The sequence below is a fragment of the Polyodon spathula genome, chromosome 2, assembly GCF_017654505.1.
Source record: "Polyodon spathula isolate WHYD16114869_AA chromosome 2, ASM1765450v1, whole genome shotgun sequence".
NCBI lineage: Eukaryota > Metazoa > Chordata > Actinopteri > Acipenseriformes > Polyodontidae > Polyodon > Polyodon spathula.
Window position 1 is genome coordinate 50,638,716 of NC_054535.1, and position 22,359 is coordinate 50,661,074.

General features: G+C 37.2%; 1 protein-coding gene across 2 annotated transcripts in view; it reads right to left on the reverse strand.

Annotated features, from left to right (window-relative positions):
- Positions 1–2,878: 2,878 nt before the first annotated feature.
- Positions 2,879–22,359, reverse strand: part of LOC121297907 (cyclin-G-associated kinase-like) — a 72,147-nt gene continuing 52,666 nt past the window's right edge. For both annotated transcript variants that reach the window (XM_041224549.1, XM_041224540.1), the window contains 13 exons: positions 21,734–21,928; positions 21,495–21,612; positions 20,020–20,099; positions 17,189–17,382; positions 16,905–17,063; positions 15,069–15,548; positions 14,295–14,480; positions 13,870–14,007; positions 13,297–13,419; positions 12,658–12,900; positions 5,785–5,933; positions 4,818–4,994; positions 2,879–4,147 (listed from right to left, as the gene is read on the reverse strand). In XM_041224549.1, coding sequence (XP_041080483.1) covers positions 4,046–4,147; positions 4,818–4,994; positions 5,785–5,933; positions 12,658–12,900; positions 13,297–13,419; positions 13,870–14,007; positions 14,295–14,480; positions 15,069–15,548; positions 16,905–17,063; positions 17,189–17,382; positions 20,020–20,099; positions 21,495–21,612; positions 21,734–21,928 — 2,344 coding nt within the window. In that variant the 3' untranslated portion in view covers positions 2,879–4,045. The remainder of the gene's footprint in view (positions 4,148–4,817; positions 4,995–5,784; positions 5,934–12,657; positions 12,901–13,296; positions 13,420–13,869; positions 14,008–14,294; positions 14,481–15,068; positions 15,549–16,904; positions 17,064–17,188; positions 17,383–20,019; positions 20,100–21,494; positions 21,613–21,733; positions 21,929–22,359) is intronic.

Sequence of the window (22,359 nt, forward strand, 5' to 3'; positions counted from 1 at the left end):
TACTAACACCAGATGTGGTAAAGTGGTTAACAGTGTGCAGGTGATCAATGAACACAGACAATTGTAATCTAGGTGCAAAATTGTTTAATGAGTTTGCATATCCAGTGCCTGACGGCAAAACAAACAGTAAACAATAAATGATGCTAAGTAATACAGCGGCGTGTCTTACTTAAATTGTTATCCCTGGATTTGTCCCGAAATAATAGTCCCATTCTTTAGATACCCACACGAAACACAAAACACACACACTTGTCCTTTAGTGAGTGAATTAGTGCTAGTGGTGAAAACACAATACTTTTACACAAATCACAGGTCCTTCCAAAAACGGATTACGTCGATTCGTCCCCTATTTATACCGTCACACATGACCCCTTGGTAAATTATTGCAGCCGCTCCTCCAATCTGCGGCTGCCACGTTTCCCTTCCAGGTCGATGATGCACCAAAGCGCCCTCACAGGTCGGGAGGGAGATTTACCACCAAGAATCACTGTCTTTCTGTCACACCGTTATATTTAAAATATGCAAATATTTAAATCCATCTCTCTCTCTCTATATATATATATATAGACAGACTATAGATCCTGGTACCTTTGCTGTTGGTCACATGGTCTAACTGCAGCAGGACCACCGGTGTGTTGTTGAACTAACACATAGGAGTCGTCTTACTTGATCTGGGCAGATCTAAACACAACTGCTCTTTGAAAAATCACAAAATAGTACCTGTGTGTTTTTACAGGCAGAAATGCACTAACGACACTTCCATGCACTGTTAGAGGTTTTGATTTTATTGATTGTTATGCACATTTTCTTACTGTTGGTAGTTAGATCCACCAATGTTTAGATCGACTGAATAAAGCCCATGATATGGTTAGGTACATGTACCACAAAGCAGCAGCAACCCTTTGTCTTTAGCATTTTCTTTAACATACACGATTATTCAAGTATAAAAATACATGCACCAACAGATCTTCCATGTACTGCAGAGATCCACTTGTAGGGACTCTGTACAATCTGTTTGTACATTCATGGTCATTATGTGTAGTCTGTTTTGTATTCCTTCAAAAAGTGAATAAGTCATAACCCTGGTGTATGCTGGGCTTTAAATAAAAAAGGAAAAAGCTTGACCTCATTTTATGATTTAAGTTTATTTTTCATAAACGTAGTACAATAACTGCTGAGAATCTTCCATATAATGCAAGACAGATTTAAAAAAAAAAAAAATATATATATATATATATATATATATATATATATATATATATATATATATATATATATAATATTCTTACAAATTAAGCAAACTATTTCCATTGAAAACTGTATTTCACTCTTGTAGGAGGTAACTAAAGTAAGAATGAGGTTATATTCCCTTCATCCTTAAAAATCACCTAGAGGAGAAATAACAATTTACAAAAACAACACCAACAGATCACATTATTTATTTCCTACTGAAATATTAAAATCACATGTGGATGCCTGAGGCAGAAATGCATCATGTAATTTGTAAAGCAGCATCTTTGCTGTCATGGTTTACATCACAATTGAATTGATTCACTCTTCAAAACCATTTATGCTGCCATGGAATCCAAAGGGACAGGAATCAGGTGCATGCTGCTCAATAACAAATTACTTATTTTAAGCGCAAAAATTTTATGTAAAAAAAAAAAAAAAAAAAGTCCCAAATCATTCATTTGTGTTTCCACGTACCTAAACCAATACAAACTGGAAGCAGATTATCTGTAAACACATTTATTTGGTTTCCTATCAAAATAATATTCCATTTGATTCTGGATACTTTTAAAAATATTCTGATACGTGGAGACAAGGCATAATTGTGTCCTTGTCAAAATAAAGGCTTGGACACATTTACAAAATAATAATAATGCATTGGATATTTGTAATGGGCTTTTTTTTTTAAACAACCAAAATGGGAGCCACTATGAAAGCAAAGAAGGAAATAAATATTGTGTATAGTGTGTTAGTGGTGTGGACTGTTAATATGAACCTGGTTTTCAACACTTTTGTTTAATGTATTTACATTGCAGTGCATTTTTTTTTTTTTTTTTTTTTTTTAATTTTTTTATGTAAATTCAGTAGGTGATTTACCTCTCCCAATTTGAAATATCCAATTGTATTTTAGGCTCAGGTCACTGCTACCACCCCTGCGCTGGCTCGGGTGAAGATGAACAAACCCTGTCCTCCGAAACGTGTGCCATCAGCCGACCGCCTCTTTTCACTCTGCAGGCCCGCCATGCAGCCAAACCAGAGCTACATGGTCAGAGGACAATGCAGCGCTGGGCAGCTTACAGGCAAGCCTGCAGCCACACAGCCAGTTTACAGGGGTCGCTGGCGCACAGTGAGCTGAGGACACCCTGGCCAACCCAAGCCCCCCTTTGTACCTATAGCAACTTATCGATATTGCGTGGGACAAGAACATAGGCTTCCAGTCTTAACTATTAAGGTTAAAGATAAATAAATGCCAGCTTTAAAGATCTTGTATGGGGGCAGCCAATGTTATAAAAATAAATAAATAAAGGTATCTTGAAATCTTAATTGCCATATTTGATACATGCCCTATTTGCCCAGACACTTGGGTTTCCAAATGATATTGTCTTTTTTCACCTGGCACCACATTTTAGTTCATATAGTTAATGAAAGTATACTTGATTTCAAATACTATAATAATGTTCTGTACTTCAATAGGTTTCATTGCACACATTTCATTGTTCACTAATCACACACAATAAGTGCACGACACCAGCAACATGCAGAAATAAGTTGTTAATGCAGAATGTTGAAAATGTGTGGTCCTCTCAAAACAGCACGTCCCAGTACCTAACATTTCCAAAGTCGTTTTTGAACAAGCATGTGGGGAACATTTTTACACATCTGCTGTTTATTTACTTAAAATGACATTCATAGATATTTTTGGTAAGATTCTAACTTAGTTGTCTATAAAGCAAGACAATAGCAACAAAGAGGATTCCCTCCCAAATTAGAAGTCCTTATTAAATTAAATAAAATGAGTCATGTGGGATCTTATTGGAAGCAAGTAAATACCAATCTGGTAAATTTTCAAAACTGAGAAGCCAGATCAAAGACTCATTTTATTAATAGCTGTCTATCCTCACAATCTTGACCATCTTATCTTCCAACAGCTGTACAGCTGCAAAGAACACATGCCTACGAAGAGCAATAGACTACCTTGGAATGACTGATGCTCTTAAAATGGTACTGCAGTGTGCTTATTGCAGCGTGCTTGCCACCCCAGCTTTTTTACATACAGACATTCATTTTAATAAACCTGTTTCCAAAATATCTTTGCACAATATATAAAAAACATAAGTCTGATTGGTCCACTAGTTTGGGGGGGGGGGATCAATGGGAGTACAATAAAGGCCATTAAAGGATAGCAATAGTTTAGCAAAATTGAAAGGAATGATACTACTGTATCTGTGGCTCCCTGCCACATTCACAGCAAGTACAAAATAATGTCTTAAAAACTGAGAAGGAATGATATGTTGTAATTCCCATCATCACCACTGACTGAACATGTGGCTCTGTTGCTATCTGATTTTGACAGAAACTTTGAATGTATTATTTACATTATCCAGTGGTGACAGTGACTGTCACAGACATCTGGAAAAATAAAAACAAAACACACACACTCTTGTAATCTCTAAATGTGCTGTGGTCATCTTCACAAAGCCAAACATAATCTGGTTACATAATATTTTACAATTTTTTTATGTTTCGTGAAAGTCCTTAACATTCAAATAATTGTAACATTTTATGACACCTTATCCAATACAAATGTAACAAAATGTCGGTGTGATATTTCTGCTGGTTATCTTAAATACCACAATTTCATTAAAACTCTATACAGCACTATTTCTAGATAGAACATTCATGTGGCTAGCCAAATGTTTAAGTGATCTTTTTTGTTGTTGTATACAGTGATTGTCTTATGAACATAAAACAGGGCCCCTCGCGACACACACATTGAACCATCCTGATTCAAGTTTTTTTTTTTTTTTTTTGATCCTCAAAACAGTGCTTTTGAGCCCTGGTTTTCAAACTCCGACCAAGCATCACTCAGCTCGATGAAGATCATTTTGGCATACTGTTCATAAGGCTGTCCGGTAGTCTAAGAGGAAACAATGTGAAAATGAAAATAAAGGTGAGTATTTCATGTTAGGAACACCGTCAATAACAGCATGTTATAAATCATTATAAATCACATCCCCATTGTAACCTATTAGCAGCAGCAACACTTACAAATTTCACAGAGAGTGTAGCTCTCACACTCACTGTCAAGGGCAAATAATTCTAAATGTTGAAACCACAACAACCACCACAGTTTAAACAGATTAAATAAATTAATACAGGCTTGTTATCTGTTTTTTTTTTTTTTTATTCAGGTTTAAATGACGTATAATATGTTTATAAGTGTTTGGTGGCTACCTCTAATCAAGTTTGACACAGCAAACAGTGTATGAGAAACATGCTCTCAACTTGACTAGAGGAAGCCACCAAACACTTATAAACATAGGCCTACATTATGTTTTGCCAGCATTGCAGCAACAGATCAGCACCTTGTTAATCTGACACAAGGCAGTATCCTTTATGTGCAAGTGCTGAAGTTTAAAAGACACTATCTAAGCATCCTGAATAAATGCTCATAATGTTTCTACTGAACTAGAACTAATAAAAAAAACAGCATATAGAAATAACAGTACATAATACATTTACTCTAAAACAAACTAAATGTTCCGTATGCCTTAAAATTACAATAACCTAAATATCAGACATCTTACCTTGTCCGGGTGGACTATCAGCGCTGCCTTCCTGTAATACTTCTTCACTTGATCTGGGGTCAGCAAGTCAGCCATTCCAACTGATTTCCACTTGTTCTCTCCTTCCCACAGCACTGTTTGCAGAGTGGACAAGAGGGCTCGGATGTTCCTCTCCTTTCCTTCAATCCAATCCAGGATCTGAACACAAAGTACCCAAGGATACCAATTAAAATACTGAATTAAAAGGAGCAGACTCAACCTAGTTTGAGTCACAGGCGTACCTTGTTTGCAATGTTCACAGTGTGCTGCTTTACCACTAAGAGCCCACTTTGCAAGACTGCAATTACTTTAACAAATGGTTACATTTACGGTGTTACACTATGTTAAGTTACTATGTTAGTCTAACTTTAAATGTTTTTAGCGCTACTATGGGTCCCATACGTAAAGCCTTTTCCTTAAGAATGTCTTAAGTCCTTTTTTAAAAATAAAATGAAGTTTCATATTCATGAAACTATTCCAGACTAAAATCTCAATATAAAAATAAGAAACAATTATGAGGCAGAAGTTGAAAATACACCACATAGGTCTCTTTCCCAGTCTGTTCATCAGTCATGAATAAACAAACACTCTTGTGATTGAGTGTTATAGTTATTAGTGCTGGGACAAGCATGGATTGAATAAACATTACAACATTCTTTCCTTTTGAATTAGCTGGAAAAAAGTACAATTCATCAAATTCTCACTGTTCTATATAATCTATATGTTTGTTATGAACTGTGCAAATGATCATCCTCAAAACTGATACACTTACAAAGTTCTTTATGAGAATCACATTGTATTTCAAACAGGTTTATGAGTACCTCAAGGACGGTGTAGACATTAATTAAAAAATGACCAACACTTTTGAATACAGGATCCATTTGTCTTTCGGGAAACACAAACATTGGTCTCTCAGTAGACTAAAAGCAGACAGCAAATCCGTTCAAACCTGAAGTTTAAGGGGGTCCATGTCTCTGGAAAGCTCCTGCTTCCTCATCTCAGCAATGGTCCTCGGTCCCTTTCGATCCTGTGTTGAAGTGAAGCCCTGTTTGGACAGCAGGTCTTCAAAATCATTCTCCTTTACTTTAGTTTTCCGTCCTGAAAACAAAACACATTCAATTTAAACGTTTTTTCAATTTACATGACTAGTACTTGACAGATGACAATCCAACGTGCATTTTCTAGAACTTGGACATTGGGGGTGAATGGATTCATGCAGTCAAACTTTATTGCTTTTTCCCAAATGTTCTAATTAAAATTCAGTTTGGTGCAAGTACAGATAAAACAAGTGGAAATTTGTCATTAGCCATTCATGTTCAATACACCACCCTGACAATGTATTACAAATTATACACCTGTGCCTATGTATCTAGGCAAACAACAGCACATATTAATGCTGTAAATTCTCCTACCCCATTAGCAGCCTTTTCCGTCAGTTTTTCTTGACCGATACTGTTTACTGTGATACCATTCACACAGTGAAGCATGAGATAAAAGAAATCCACAGTTCTCCAGTGTAACATTGAAAAGCTCACATATATCTTTCTTGGAAACTTAAAATACACCTTGCCTCATTAGGGCTGTCAGTTAAGCCTCAAAATAGCAATCGATCAATTGGGAACATAAAATATAATCGTTCAAAATATAATATCGACGATTGCACCACACATTTTCAGTGCATTCCTCTTCGCGCAATGTTATTATTTTAACATCATTGCAGTTCAGTAAAAGCTTGTGCACAACAATTGGATGCGAAGGGTAATTATGCCATGCCAATTACAGCTGCATCATCACGCATTGCACCTTGTTAATACTGTAACACCTAACCTTCACTATCTGTGAAACACAATGTGGAAATCCCTGCCTATAATAATAATAATAATAATAATAATAATAATAATAATAATACTGCCAGGCAGTTTTACGGCTCCCAAGCCCCAGTATCGGTACTCGTCTAAGCGTGTTTAGTTCTCAATATGCCAAGTTTAAAATCAGCAACTTCAATAGTTCCACAGAAGATGATTTTGAAAGGTTTTTTTTTTCCAAAAATGCATCAGGTGGCCATCTTGTTTAACGCACAAATGCCATTTTTGAAAATATAAATTTTAATGACACAGGCATGATGGTTTCCAAGTTTGGAGTGTCTCAAGTGAACCATTTTTAAACTGAAGCAGTTTTAAATATAAGTAGAAAATGTAGGAGTGGCAGCCATATTGTTTCACGAAACTATTTTGACATATTTGTATTCCGTTGTTTGGAGTCTGTTGGTCAGGTGGTCTTCAAATAAAAGCAGTCTGCTGTAAAGGGCGTGTTTCGGTGAAATTTTTAGCAATTACTATTGAATTGTATCACAGCAACTTCTGCTTTCCAAGCAGGTTTGGATGCTGATAATATCTGCCAAGTGTCAGATCAATCACTTCAACTGTGCCAAAGAAGAACACTTCGGGAGGTTTCAAGAAGAAATGCGTCACACGGCCATTTAAGTTTAACACTAGTTTCTTAAAAGTCAGTTGTATTGCTACAGTGTCAAGGATGATGCTTGTGAAGTTTCGAGTTAGTCAAGTAAATAGTTTGTCAACTGAGGCAGTTTTAAATTTCAGATGTAAACGTACACCTGGCGGCCATCTTGTTTTATAAAACATCACCTTTTTAACATATTTGTATTCCATTGTTATTGGGACAATAACTACCAAGTCTGGAGTTTGTTGGTCAAACGATGTTCAAATAGCAGCAGTTTGCTGTTAAGGGTGCGTTTTGTTAAAGTTTGTGGCAGACATTTTTACATTAAAATTTATCGCAGAAACTTCTGCTTCGCAAACGTGATGTGGGTTTGGATGCTGATGATATATCCCATGTGTCAGACCAATCGCTTCACCGGTTCCCAAGAAGAAGATTTCGAAAGGTTTTATCGAAAATGCGTCACTGCGGCAATTGCAAGGACGCAGCAGCAAAATTTTTTCAGCATCTGACACCCAATTTATCCAGCTTGTTACCTGCCAAGTCAAAACCTGATCAGTCACACAGCTTTGAAGCAGCAGCAGTTTAAAGTTTTGGGAAGAAAAAATAAAAAAAAATGTTTTTATATATATATATCTATATATATATAGATATAATATATATATATATATATATATATATATAGATTATATTGGAAAAAAAATTGTTAACAAAAAAAACCTTTAACAATAACAATAGTCTCCCTAGCCTTTGGAAGCCTAATAAATTGATTTACTTACCACAACATGCATACCCCCTAGCTGATCCTTACGGCAAAATTGCGTTTAACATCACTTATTGGTTTTTGGGGGGTTTTTTTAACGTTACTGAATATTGTTAAATATTCATTATATAACAGTTCATTTTGAAACTCCAAAGAAGCGCAACCTATATACAGTTAGTTTTATTCAATGTGCACAATTTATTCACAGGCTGTTTGCCAGGAATCCAAGCCTGTTGTCCTGCTCTGGATACAAGGTGACGTGCTTTTTTGTTTGTTTACACAGTGAACACACAGGGTGGCGTACTTACAAAGCATTTTCAAAAGTGATTCTCTGGTAGCAAGCAGGAAAAGAAGAGCACACCCACTGCTTGTCAGTGGCAGAAATACTGTAAATAGGAAGGCAGCGCGTTCGGTGCAATTTCATAATTATTGAATCGATTAATGATAATGGGGTGAGTTCTTTCGGTGTATCAATCTGATGTAGTCAAATAACAAAATAATGATTAAATTATTTGTTTTTTTCTTAACAGACAAATAAAAACTAATGTCTCTTTTCCAAATTTCTAAAATGTGTAGCAACATACCACTTTATAAAAACACAGTAAGCACATTATAATAAGGAATAATGTACACTAACTAAACAATAAAGAAATTATTCCATGGTCACACACAGTTTTGGTGCTTGCTGAGAGAATGAGTTGAATTGGAAAAAGTAAATGGATTAGGTATTTTTTTATGAAGTTAATATCATTCATTATTTATGTGAAGTAATTGTGTTATTGTTGTTAATAGAATTATCCTAGCTTTCATCAATATTTTAAATTCATTGCATAATAGATGACAGTATTTAAAAGCCAGCATTAGAAAACTGAACTTACATCTCATTATCATCAACAGTTTAAATGCAAAGACTGAACAATACTAATAAATTAGGGCTGTATTTTTAAATTTAAAATGTTCTAATTTACAGTTTAGATATTTCGCGATTAAACATATTAAAAACAGAAAAATTGCATTGTCACATTCAAAACATTAATAAAATATCTAGCTGTTATTACACAACAAATGTTCCTAAATATTGAAATGCTTACCCGAAAAACAGCTAAATTGTAGAACATTTATGTTTTTTTATGTCCACATTCTATTTTCACCATCAGTGAATTATCAAACAAAATAAAAATCTAAATGTAAAAACAACAGACACATTAAATGTCTCCTGTACTGGACAGAGTGATCTTCAGCATAAATCAGTGGTTTGTTTTTGCTTTTTGCTTTTTTTCTCACTGATGACATTTTAAAGATATCGTGGAACTCTGCAGTGTTCAATCATTTACTGGAAGCAAGCTAAATCAGCTACCAGCCACCTAAGTGACATTCTTATCTTATCTTATGAGATAGAATGTCCCAACTACAAGTTTAGGTGAGTTGATATTACAGAAAATGCTCTCCGAACTTATTTTCCTATCTTAACTTAAGATAGGAAATAGCATATTACAGAACGGTCCTAACTTGCTAATTTCTTAAGTTTCTATCCTAACATTTAGGACTCGAGGGAACCTTTCCCATCTGTCAGTTAGAAAAAGAAAATTGTTAACTTGAGAGCTCTGAACAAACCATGCAAAAAAACATAAAAAGGGAGAACATGATGTACATGTGTTATTGTTGTTATGCTTTAGATTTTAAGTTTTGTATTGCACAGATATTTCTAGGCATTTAGGTCTTATTATATACAGGATATTTTATAGTGAACCATAACTGTCCATTAGTATATTTTGGTATGCGTACCTTTAACAGTAAGATACGTGTAATGTCTAGATCCAGCCCCACCTCCCTTGACTGAAGTGTTCAGTCAATTTGAAATGTTCAGTCCCGTTATGTATGGGACAGCAAGAGGTTGGAGTTAGATGAACTCACAAGTCATCAGTGATTATGAAAATTGATATTTGAACCTTCACCGAGGAATAAGATATGAAATATTGTGTGTTAATTCTGTCGTGTTATTGTATTACACAGAGAGAAGAAAAAATACAAGTTTTGACTCTTTAAATGTACAAAATTATATTAACACTTTCTTTCACACCAGGAGGCACAAACATCGCAGTGCAGTACTTTTCTTATTTTTAGCTTTACTTTAGCCTGTGAGATGTTTTTGTTTTGGCATTCCTAATAAAAATAAAATAGTGTTCATGACTGAAATTGAATAAGTATTGCTTCATTTTTTTTAACCTGTATTTATTTATTGTTAACTAGACTTTATTGTAGATCTTTTTTCTATGATCAAAAGCCTTATTCTCTTACCAGAGTAAAATTTAGAGCCCTGCGTTTCTTTGCCACAACTGAATCAAGTTTAAACGCTATAACTTAAAAACATGTATATTCTGGTGATAGTTACCTGAAGCTCGAGCTGAAACATGCTCTATTCAGACTCGATCAGTCGTTTACAGATAAGATTGGCGAAGATAGGATTTCTTAACTAATGTTAGGATAGGATGAGACACTTAGGAAATGCTTCTGTAATACCAATTTAGGAAAAATCCCATCCTATCCATGAGAGATAAATAGGAAAACAAGTTAGGAAATTGTTCTGTAATACAGCCCTTGCAGATTCCTAAATGCAGTGTGACAGGTAGTACGTCAATCAGGCAACCGCTTGCTGTATTTATTGTGATAAAAAATAAGTATATTTACACCATTCTTTCAGAAATGGGACTTTTCACAGGGAACTACATATAGTGCAGTGATCAAAAAGTATTTGCCCCCTGTCTGATTTTCTGCATTTTTGCACATTTTTCACATAGAATTTGGTCAGGTCTTCTTGTGGGTTGTAGTAGTACATAGAGGGAGTCTGAAAGAAAAAATGAGACCAAAGTTTGCTGCTTCTTTCATTTGTTTGGTGTGCAAGGTAATCAAATGTGCAATCTTCAGGTGTGAAAAAGTTATTGCCCCCCTAGTTAATTCAACCCAATTAAAGGGATAACTAGGGTCAGCTGTCTGAATACTTTGGTTAACAATGAGACCTGATTTGGGCCAGCCCTGCCCAATATAAATCTGACTAACTTTCGCCCTTACCATCAGAGTGAAGTTGTCAGCTCACAAGTTCTAGAGGCACATCATGCCACGATCAAAAGAAATTCCTGAAGACCTCTGGAAAAATTTGTTGACGCCTATCAGTCTGGAAAGGGTTACAAAGACATTTCTAAGGCTCTGGAGCTCCACCAAATCACAGTCAGAGCCATATTGTCCAAATGGAGAAAGTTTGGGACAGTAGTGAATCTTCCCAGGAGTGGACGTCCTGCCAAAATCTCTCCAAGAGCAAGGTGTAAAATCGTCCAGGAAGTCACAAAGAACCCTAGGACAACATCCAGGTATCTGCAGGCCACTCTTGCCTCGGCTAAGGTCAGTGTTCATGACACCACCATCAGAAAGACATGGGCAAAAATGGGATTCATGGCAGAGTAGCAAGGCGGAAACCACTGCTCACTAAGAAGAACGTGAATGCTCGTCTCAAGCTTGCCAAAACGCACCTGGATGATCCTCAAGAGTTCTGGAATAATGTTCTATCAAACGTGAAACTTTTTGGCCAACATGGGCCCTGTTATATCTGGCGAAAAGCAAACTCTGCACTCCAAAATAAGAACCTCACACAAATGGTCAAGCATGGTGGTGGTAGTGTCATGATTTGGGGATACTTTGCTGCATCAGGACCTGGACGACTTGCAATCATTGAATGAACCATGAATTCTGCTCTGTATTAGATAATTCTACAGGAGAATGCCAGGCCATCCGTCTGTGAGCTGAAGCTGAAGTGCAGTTGCGTCATGCAGCAAGACAATGATCCGAAACAAACAAGCAAGTCTGGATCAGAATGGTTGAAGAACAATAAATTTAAAGTTTTGGAATGGCCTAATCAAAGTTCAGACCTAAACCCCATTGAGATGTTGTGGCAGGACCTGAAACGAGCAGTTTATGCTCGAAAACCCACAAATGTCACTGAGTTGAAGCAGTTCTGAATGAAGGAGTGGGCCAAAATTCATCCACAGTGCTGTGAGAGACTGATCAATAACTACAGGAAGCGTTTGGTTGCAGTTGTTGCTGCTAAAGGTGGTGTAACCAGTTATTGAGTTTAAGGGGGAGATCACTTTTTCACACAGGGGTACTGGGTGTTGCATAACTTTTTTTAATAAATAAATACCCAAATTTTGTATTATTTGTTCACTCAGGGTCCCTTTTATCTAATATTAGATTTTGGCTGAAGATCTGATAACATTCAGTGTCAGAAATATGCAAAAATGCAGAAAATCAGACAGGACAAATACTTTTTCATGGCGCTGTATTACATGGCAATGGGTAAATTTCAGAGAAATCATGAAATCCATGATAACCGTGGGGAAAAAAAAAACTTAATAGCAGCAACAACAATAATAATAATAATAATAATAATAATAATAATAATAATAATAATGCAAGTGATAGTCTTCTGGTTCAGATCGTAGTCAGCGACCCAAAAAAAGTATATAAAACTCAGCTTAAAACACTGATGGTGTAACTGACTCCCTGGAGATGAATCCAACATTATGCAAGTAAACATCAAAACTATCTTACCAAACCCAGGTCCTCGGATGCCCCTCTCCTCTCGCCCCCCAATCACACTGAAGTTGAGATTGTAGTTGGGCTTGGCCTGTGGTGCTGGTGCTGGTTTGGGTTGCTGTGGCATTGGTGGGGTCTGTTGCTGCCAAGGCATGCTGGCACTCTGGGGCCTGTTTGACTGCCACTGACCACCACCCATGGGCCCCTGGGCAGGCTTCTGACTGAAACCAGGTGCTGGAAATCCACCACTAGAAGAACCTAACAAAGTACGTTAAAGAAACAACAATCCAATCATCAAGCTGCTACAGCTCATAAAACACTGGCATTTCCAGAATCTGACAAACATGTTGATTTAAAAATTGGTTTTTAATCAAGGGAGGTTTCAAACGACACTCTCGCTGCTATTAATTTCAACAAAATAGAACAGGATTCTCTGCTCATAACCAATATACAAATGAAGTCCAGAAAGAAAGGTATACATTGGTTTGTTTTACAGGATGAACCTCAATAATATATTATGTTATATCCTCGCCCCTTTCTTTATGGTTCTGGATCAAACAGAAGCGAATGCTCACACAAAGCTCTCAGAATGTCATATATAGCTTACTGCATAATTAAAAGTCAGATGCAAACTTGGACTCTGTTTCACATTACCTGGCAAAGTGGCACCAAGGTTCCCGAGGTCAGCGAATGGGTCGAAGCTCTGTGACTTGGACTGAGTGAACGAAGAGCTGGAGGACACACCGTAAGTAGTAGCACTTGTACTAATGGCAGGGGCTAGAAAAGAGAGAAAGACCTTAAATAAAAAGATGACTTACAATTTACACACCACTGCCAGGAGCCACTGATGCATGCAAAAATTAAAAAAAGAAAACAAACAACATGATAGTAAGGCATACTTGTTATTTGAATACACCACAATGACTTGATGTTTAGCGAATGGGTTTTTAATGTAAGGTTATGTGTTTTGTTTTCATTCCACAGTTCATTGATGACCCAGTGTATCTGTATAATAGACATCAAAGCAGTCTGGATTATTTTAAAAGAAAACATTGTTGGCAAGTAATGACACTGTTCTAAACACAACATCTTGTACTGGAGTGCTAAATAAGGCCACTCCGGAGACTAACCATGTGGATGTGGTTATAAATTGGGGAAGCTTTTGAATCTGTGAAGTTTGAGATACTGTTTGTTCAGTTCACCAGCTTCCAGCAGTTTTGTCCATACCTGCAAATGCAGGCTTGTTGATCTGAGGTGGAACGGTGTTGCTGCTATTAGGAGTTGAAGCCCATGCATCCCAGCCGCCAAGCAGGTCAGGCTGACTGGCAGAAGAGGCCATCTTAGATGAATTTGAAGACAAATTACCTGTGCAAAATATGAGAAGATGAGACATTTGACAAGAAGGAAAATTAGCAACATAATTGTTCATATCCAAGAAAACTTTGTATGACATAAAATATCTAGACCAACACCCCTTTATGTTAATCCTTTAATCTTGCTGCCCATGATAGGGTCCCTCCACCAGCCAAGTTGTACTGCTCTGCAGTGAATAGCTTCTCAACAGGAGCATTGCAAAATGGGATACGGTTGATACACTAACACAACATACACAGGGCACTGAATTTAGAATGCTTCAGGGAGACTTGTCTTACTGAGGTTGAAGAAATCGGTGCTGGAAGATAGGGGAGGGGTGGGGTTTGAGGACATAGAGCTGGAGGTGCCATCAGGACTCAGGAGACCTCCAAAGACATGAGTTCCGGACTGCTGGGCTGCAGAAGCTGAGGACTCAGACACAGAAGCCGAGGAGCTGATTCCAAACGGGTCGAAAGTGTCTCCATCTATGGAACAATTACAACAACCAGGCTTGGTCAAGGTCATATTTAATTTCATAAGTTACGTGAACTTGGTGCTTATGTTTCTTTTTATAAAACCTACTGGTAAGCGTTTGTAAGAATAAAAATCAGGATACAAAGTGTCACTTCAGAGTCACATTGCCAAGACAGACAAGAAAAAGATCTTCCTGTAAAAGTATTTTGAAAACAGACTGGAGCAACTTGGTATGGGTATAAACAATCATAACTTTGAGTTTAGATTTTCTGTTTCAGCCATCACCCCTGTGACCTAAATAGATTTCTCATAATCATCAGGTACACTGGTGTAACAATTAACCGGTTACCTTGTAACATTCATCCTCCTGTGGACGTAATAAATACTACATTTGCTTAACCAATATATACCAGTATTTTACTAGACAGGTATCAAATCAGCAGTTTTGTAACTGAAATAACATATTTCAATTCACTGTATAGGTCTCAATATATTATAAACAAAAAAAATACATTCAGACCTATACAGCGAATGGAAATGCATGAAAAGAAATTATTTTGTTATCTAGAAATACTTGAAAATAAAAAAATGGTGTTTACCACTTGAGGATGCTGGTGGCACATTGGTTCCTGGTGGAGGTCCCCGTGTGCTGGCTGGTGGTGCACTGAAGAAGAAATCATCTTCTATTCCTCCTCCTCCTCCAATCAGGTCCTCTGTACTGTCCTGCAGAGTGGCACTGCCGACGGAAGCAAAGAGGTCATTGAGAAGGTCAGCATTGCTAGAGGAGGTCTTCATTCCTCCTGCGGCGGGGGCAGTACTGGGGTCTGCTTTGGGCTGGTCATCTGAGTTCAGCCCCAACAGGTCCACACTGTCCTCCGGAGAGGGCTCCTGGGGAAGCTGGGTGAAATCGGCCTCAAAGACAGGCTCTGTGTTGTCCTGAGATGTAGCAGCGTCCCTTTTGTCAACAGAGGCAAATTCGTCATCAGAGGGGTCGCTGAAGTCATCCTGGTCCTCCATCAAGCCTGGGTGTTTCTCTTGGGCAAACTGCCCATCAGGAACATTGTCAGTCTCTCTTTCCTCTGTGAGACAAGAAACCCCATAAGAACATATTTGTCAGATGTACTCTGTAGAAGTCGTGGCCAGCAGCAAGTGATGTTATGCATGAAAGCAAGCATGAACAAAAGGAGTTGGTGCAAGCTCGCATTTTTATTAACAAGAACAAAACAAGAAACCAAACCAAAAAAAAAAAAAAAACCTATATACACTACTAATAACTAACTATTGGCATCTAAAGTAACAGACGCAAATAAAAAAAAAAAGTAAACAGCAAAAGTTAGGTTCAGCAAGGCTTCAAGCTATCCCTTAACCTCTCTCAACCCAAGTGACCAGAAATGTCAGCATTTATACCTGAACAGGTATACCCCTCCCCCTGACTAAACCAAGTGGGTGGTTGCTTCTATTAAACTGTCAAACATTTAGAATAAATAAATACTTCCAATATATTTAATAAATCCTAATACACACTCATTATAAAACAAACAAAAATACATGTGTATCAAATACATAATACTTTAAGCACAAGATAAATAATTCAAAAAATACTTCCCCTTTACTTATATCTAATCGAGCTTCCCTGACTAAAGGAAGTCAGAACAGAGGTAAGTATCGAAAGACCCCTCACCCAAGATGGTGTTTTTTTCACTTCCTCCCACAAAATGGAGGACAACTCAGGTAATAAGTATATATAATTATACACAGTAACAAAGAAAAAGGTTTGAAGGTTTCCAACAACTAGGTCCACACAACACACTGAAAATGTGCACCTTTCCAGCATGTTAGTACCTCAAAAGTGTCAAAACCCATTTACCCATTTTCCTTCTTTCAAGAAACCTTTCTGCTGCAGGACAATGAATTACACACAACAGTTAAGTAACATTTTTTTTTCTCTTTTGTTGTGGGTGCAGTTAATATTTGTTTTAAATGTTACAGCATTTAATTAAAGTATGGTTAATAAAAAAGTCCAAACCAGTCCAGTTGCTGGTTTTACAATGTGAAGGACCTTGCTCCATCACATACTCGCTTCACATTTTCTATTCAGTTCAATAAACTACCTTCATTTGAACTATACCTGCTACATACACCTTATAATAAGAATAGTTTTCAATTGAAATAGAATAAATGTGGTGTATTAGAAGTTAGATCATTTGTGTTGTGTTAACAGATCTCTAATCATTCGCTAATATTATTTCATATTATATTGACAACTGTTTTAAGACAAATCTGCTGCGTGAGATCAGGGCGGTGTGCTGTTTTCTACAGACACAATTTGAATTAATTTATTCTGGCCCTTCATTTCAAAAGCACCCAGCATCTAAAAAGCTTACACTATTAGGGTCATTTAAATGACATTTTCCTCAGGGCATAAAGAATCTCACCATCCCAATCCAATGTCTGGAAGAAATTATTTGCATTAGTGTCAGTGCTTTGTGGAGACTCTGTCTCTGTATTCGAACCGTCCTGGGTTTGCTCAGAGGGTGGCGTGCTTGCATTGTAAAAAGCTGTGGAGCCGGGCTGCCTGGGGAGTTCAGGTTTACCTGCAAAAGTGCAATACAGGATTACTAGGCAGAGTCTCCCACCACTGGGATATAACTGTAAAACTATCTTGCTACTGTATACAGTGATTCAGTACAGGCACATAGATCTTGCATTTAGAGCTCACCGAATTTGTTCAGGATTTCTTGCTGCTCCTCTCGACTGGAGAAGAGGATCTTGGGGTTTAGTCCCTTGGTGGGAAAGCTCTCCCAGGGGGAAGTCTTGGTACTGGGCTGGTCTCTGGGCTCCACCTCCACTTCCAGGTTGACTTGGAACAGGTCTGGGTATTTCTCCTGGATATCACAGGCGTCCAGGTCGTATCTGCAGAGGGGAAAACAGAACTGAGCAAGGACACCTTATATATTGGGACACCTATCAAGTGGTGACTTCAAGAAGTGTATAAACCATAAGATAATGTTGCTACTGGTTAATGTTATATGGGAAAATAATGGCTATGACCTTACAAACAGCCCAAGAAAAGGTTTTGGGATTCAAACCTCCAGAACTGTGGCACTTTGGTATTCACAAGATAATACAATACATGCTTATAGTGCCCCCAAAATGTGCATGTCATTCACAGTGAAAAAAAAGACAAGCAAGGAATACCTTAAACCTGCTGAAATGCTTAATACCACATGTTGTACTTATTTATCACCCCCCCCCCCCCCCCCCCCCCCCCCCCCCCCACAGATATTTATTCTTACTCTTTCTGTATTTTTCTGTTATAGGGTCCTTTTGGATATATCTGGTGCATTTGACACCATTGATCATACACTTCTTCTTGATCGCCTTGAGAAAACTATTAGCATTACTGGCACAGTACTATCCTGGTTGCGGTCCTACTTAACCTCCTGACATCAATTTGTGTCCTTTGGAGGATCAAAATCGGCTAATTCTCTTGCTGTTTCTGGGGTTCCACAGGGCTCTGCTCTTGGTCCTTTACTTTGCAATTTGTATATGCTACTGCTGGGTAATGTGATCAGTCAACATGGATTAATTTCCACTTTAATGCCGACGACACCTAGATTTATTTTAAAATGAGGTCTGAAGATGTAAACGTAAACTCCAGACTATCAACATGCCTTGACAAAATAGGGGTTTGGATATCAACATTTTTTTTAGTTAAATGCAAATACAACTGCATTTATTTTAATTGGCTCAAAAACAAAATTAAATAAAATCCCACAACCAATGACTTTTGGCAGCCCCCCCATCAGCTCTTCGCAGGGTGTGAAAAGTCATGGAGTCTTATTTGATTCTAGTTTTCAGCATCACATTTCAACTGCAGTGAAGTCTGCTTTATGATCATTTGCGGAATTTACCTCAAATCTTGCAGACTCTGACATAGAAATTTGAATTAATGCGTTTGTTTCATCCCGTCTAGCAAATTGTAATGCCCTATTGGCTGGTTTACCTTGTAAACCAATCAATCGCTTACAGCAGGTTCAGAATTCAGCTGCACGAATTCTGACAGGTACAAAAAGATTTGAACATATTACACCTGTTCTTTCCCGCTTGCATTGGCTTCCTGTGAAGTACAGAGTTATTTTTAACATTTTATTAATGGCATTTAAGGCTGTCTCTACATTAAGATATGCTTTTACCTTACGTCCCTGGACGCCTGTTGAGATCTGCTGATGCTGGGCTTCTGGTGACTACAATGATAAAACGCAGCTCTTGTGGTGGAAGAGCCTTTAGTCATTATGCACCTGTATTAAGGAGCAATCTTCCAACTGGAATCAGCAATGCTGACTCAATAAATGCATTTAAATCAAAGTTTGTTAATATATATATTTTTTGATGTTTTTTGGTATTTTATTGTATATTATATTATATTATATTATTGTATAGTATATTTGTAATGTCAAGCGCTTTGGGATGTCTTGTCATGAAAGGCGCTATACAAATTACATTTGACTGCTTCTGCAGTTATGGATATTTGGCACTGACAGGGTAGATGGAATCCCTGTACTGAAAAGTTCACCTTCCACCAGCAGGGGGAACAGGAGAAACTTGTCCATCCAGCGGGCTTTGGCAACTACGGGGTTAACGTTCTGTAGGAGTCTGCCTGCTAGGAGGCTGGTGGAGGGGAACAAGTTACACCTGGTTTCCAGCCCAGGTAATTGGGTATGGGGCAGATCCAAGGTGTACAAAAGAGGCAGCCTCTCCACCAGCAGGGACTGTGTTCCTGGGACCGGATAAGCGACACCAACACGTTTACCATGCCCTGATCAATTCTCCTGCAGAGTAACAAGGCAATGAATGCTTCAGAAGAGCAAGAGCAATGCCTCAGCTGCTGCAAGGATACTTGCTGAATTCAAACAGCAAGACTGTTTATCCATACACTTCTCTACACGTGTTGGCTTCTCGGCTTATGAATAGCTTTGTACATAGTTTTGTAAAATTTAAAGAAACAGAACCAATTATTTTGCAACAATTTTTTGTTGAATTTATTGTAAATAAACTTCATTTCATTTGCAATTGAATCCCTGAACTCTCCCGTGTGTGATTCTGAAGCCTTCCACAGGCACTTTTAGTAAAGTCACTACTTTTAGAAAAAAAAAAGTTTACTAGTCTCTGAGCCTGGGCAAAGAGTAATTTCTGTATAAAACCACAACTTGGGTACACATCTTCCCTTCTGAAATGGTGAGCTTTGCAATGGAAAATCTAACAAACTCACTGTTTCAGGGGGGAACTAGCAAAACAGCATGATTCCAAGCATGAAGGGCAACTATGAAATGAGCTGTGGCAGGATGTTAGTTTAAAATGTATTGTACAAATGCCTCGGTTCCACATCCAAAATTAATCACAAAGACGACTAACAGGAACTCTCATGTCACTTATTTTTCCTAAGTGTCCTAATGAACAAGCTTTACCGTCAACTTCTATTCACTGAATAAGAAATTACAGTAAACCACACATTCAACTTTTGGACAGGAAAAAAGGAAAGAAACCTACTTTGCAAATTTGACTGTAGTGGCATTTCTGGGCACAAAGCCTGTGTGGAACTGGATCTGGAACATCTTCATTGAAGCCATCTGACAAAGAAAAGAAACCAGATATGTTATATTACCAATGATGAAGTAAGCTGAAATGATATGCAGTATAATCTCATAATTATGACCACCAATAAGACTGAGTACAATGGTCTTAATAGAAAGCTGGAGCTGTATTCTTGAGACATTAAGAAAAATCTAAACATTTTCTTAAGCTTGTACTTATGAAAAGCATTGTGAATAGTAGTTCTTCTTAACTCTTTTAAGAATACTTAATTTTTTAAAAAAATTCTTTCTTCAGATGAAACTTAAGAAAAAAATGATATTCAAAGAAATACTATTATTTATTTTATTATTTTAATTAAAATTGTTCTTAAATTAAGATAGCAAAATCCTTGTTTTAAATTAGTAGCCCTTATCAGATATGTAGAAGAAATACATCTGAAAGTTAAAATAACTATTTTTATTAACTTAAAAGATGATTAACTTAAAAGATTTGAGAAGAATCTAAGGTTTGATATATTATGTGTAGTGGGCTGAATCTCAATTGACTGATTAATTTGTTATGCAAATTAATAGTCGTACAAAGCACAGTTTCCAGAGCTGAATCTCGGGTTTCGGTCAGTTACAAAATAGAGCTGCCTGCTGCAGTGATGAGATAAGCCACAAATGGTTTTTACAACAAAATGTAAATCAAGTCAAAAGCATATGTTATTGAAACCATTTCAAACACTTACAATATTGTTTTAATGTATTTTATTGTACTAGATTCTGCAGAGTCAACGCCCCTGTTTGAACAATGCCTTGAACAATACTTTTCCACCATTAATTACCGGTTTTTAAGAAACAACTAACAATATAAAGTACATAGTATTTCATTTTATTTTACAAAAAAATACATATTTTTTGTATTCGTTTTATATATAGTGTGCGTAATTTTGTACATACTTTACATAAAAAAGTGAATATTTCCATTATGTATATAAAACCTTTATTTTACTGTGTATACAGTAAAATCAAATGAAAAAAAAAAAAAGATACAACTGTGGTGTCTGTTTTGCTTTATTGAATATGACTAATCTAGCACACAGGTGCCTAAAGGGTTGTATTGACTTTATTCCAAATATTATTATTTTATACCAATTTCAGGGGTGAAAAATACCAATTAAAATAATTCCAAAATCTGGCACCTAGAGTGCACATTCATTTTTGCACCTGGAGTTGAAGAGGTTAACCTCATTTGCAAATCAATAAAGAAAATAAATAAATTGAGGACTCACATGTTAATGCAGATTATGCAATGGTGATCAGGGTTTGACAATTACCAAGTGTGCCAATAAGGACATTTCTTAAATCACATTTCTGATACTCCCTTCAGGCAACCTAGAAGCATAGAGTTTGTAGCGTTGGAGAAAATATACAAATTGCTGATCATACCTTAGCTTGTAGTCTCCCTCCCAAGGTTGACCTGGCATGATAAATGACAATAAGGACATCTCCTTGAACAGTGATCCCCAGGGGAATCTCAGCCTTCCCATCTTCCAATTTAAAATCCCTGAAAAAATGAAAGTTGCAGTGGTTTCATAGTCAGAATGTGTCTAAAAAGTTAAGGACACATCTGAAATAAGGAGCATAGCTGTACGACAGAGTTCTGGCAGAGACGCTTTCACACACACCTCATTTTGTCATATTCTTGGCAGGTGGTTGCCACTCGGTCATCTCCGACATACACCTCACAAAAAGGCCTGCAGCCACTGCGCTGTTTGTTAAACAGGGGCACTGGTGTCAGGACGATGGATTGGATTAGTATGGATTTGCTGTGAGGGATGATGGGCTCGTCTGCCATCATGTCACACATGTATTCTATATACCTGCAGAGAAAGAGTTCAGGACCGGAATTAAACTTTGTTTCTAAAACCATTTAACCTGTTTTAGGGAACTTAAAAAATAAAGTTAAAGTGGCTTTAAACTTAGCTGTTGCCTTAATTTCCTATAGTATCTGTCCAGCTCAGAGGCTCCAATGTTGTTCTCATTTGTCTATTAGGTAAATGACTGATGTGCAGAAGCACAAATGGCACACAAGAGACTTGCAGCTTTACTAGTATACAAACCCAGAGCCCACTGGCTTGCAGTCCTGCTGTTTTTCTTTACAAGTTAAGAATATGCAAGTATTTCAAATACAAATGTATGGTTAAACCTGGTACATTTGTTGTAGGTCACACAGTCTGACTTTAGCAAGATCATTGGACTGAATGTGAACTACATCAGATAAAGTGATTAGGTAGTTTCAATCTTTTTTTTT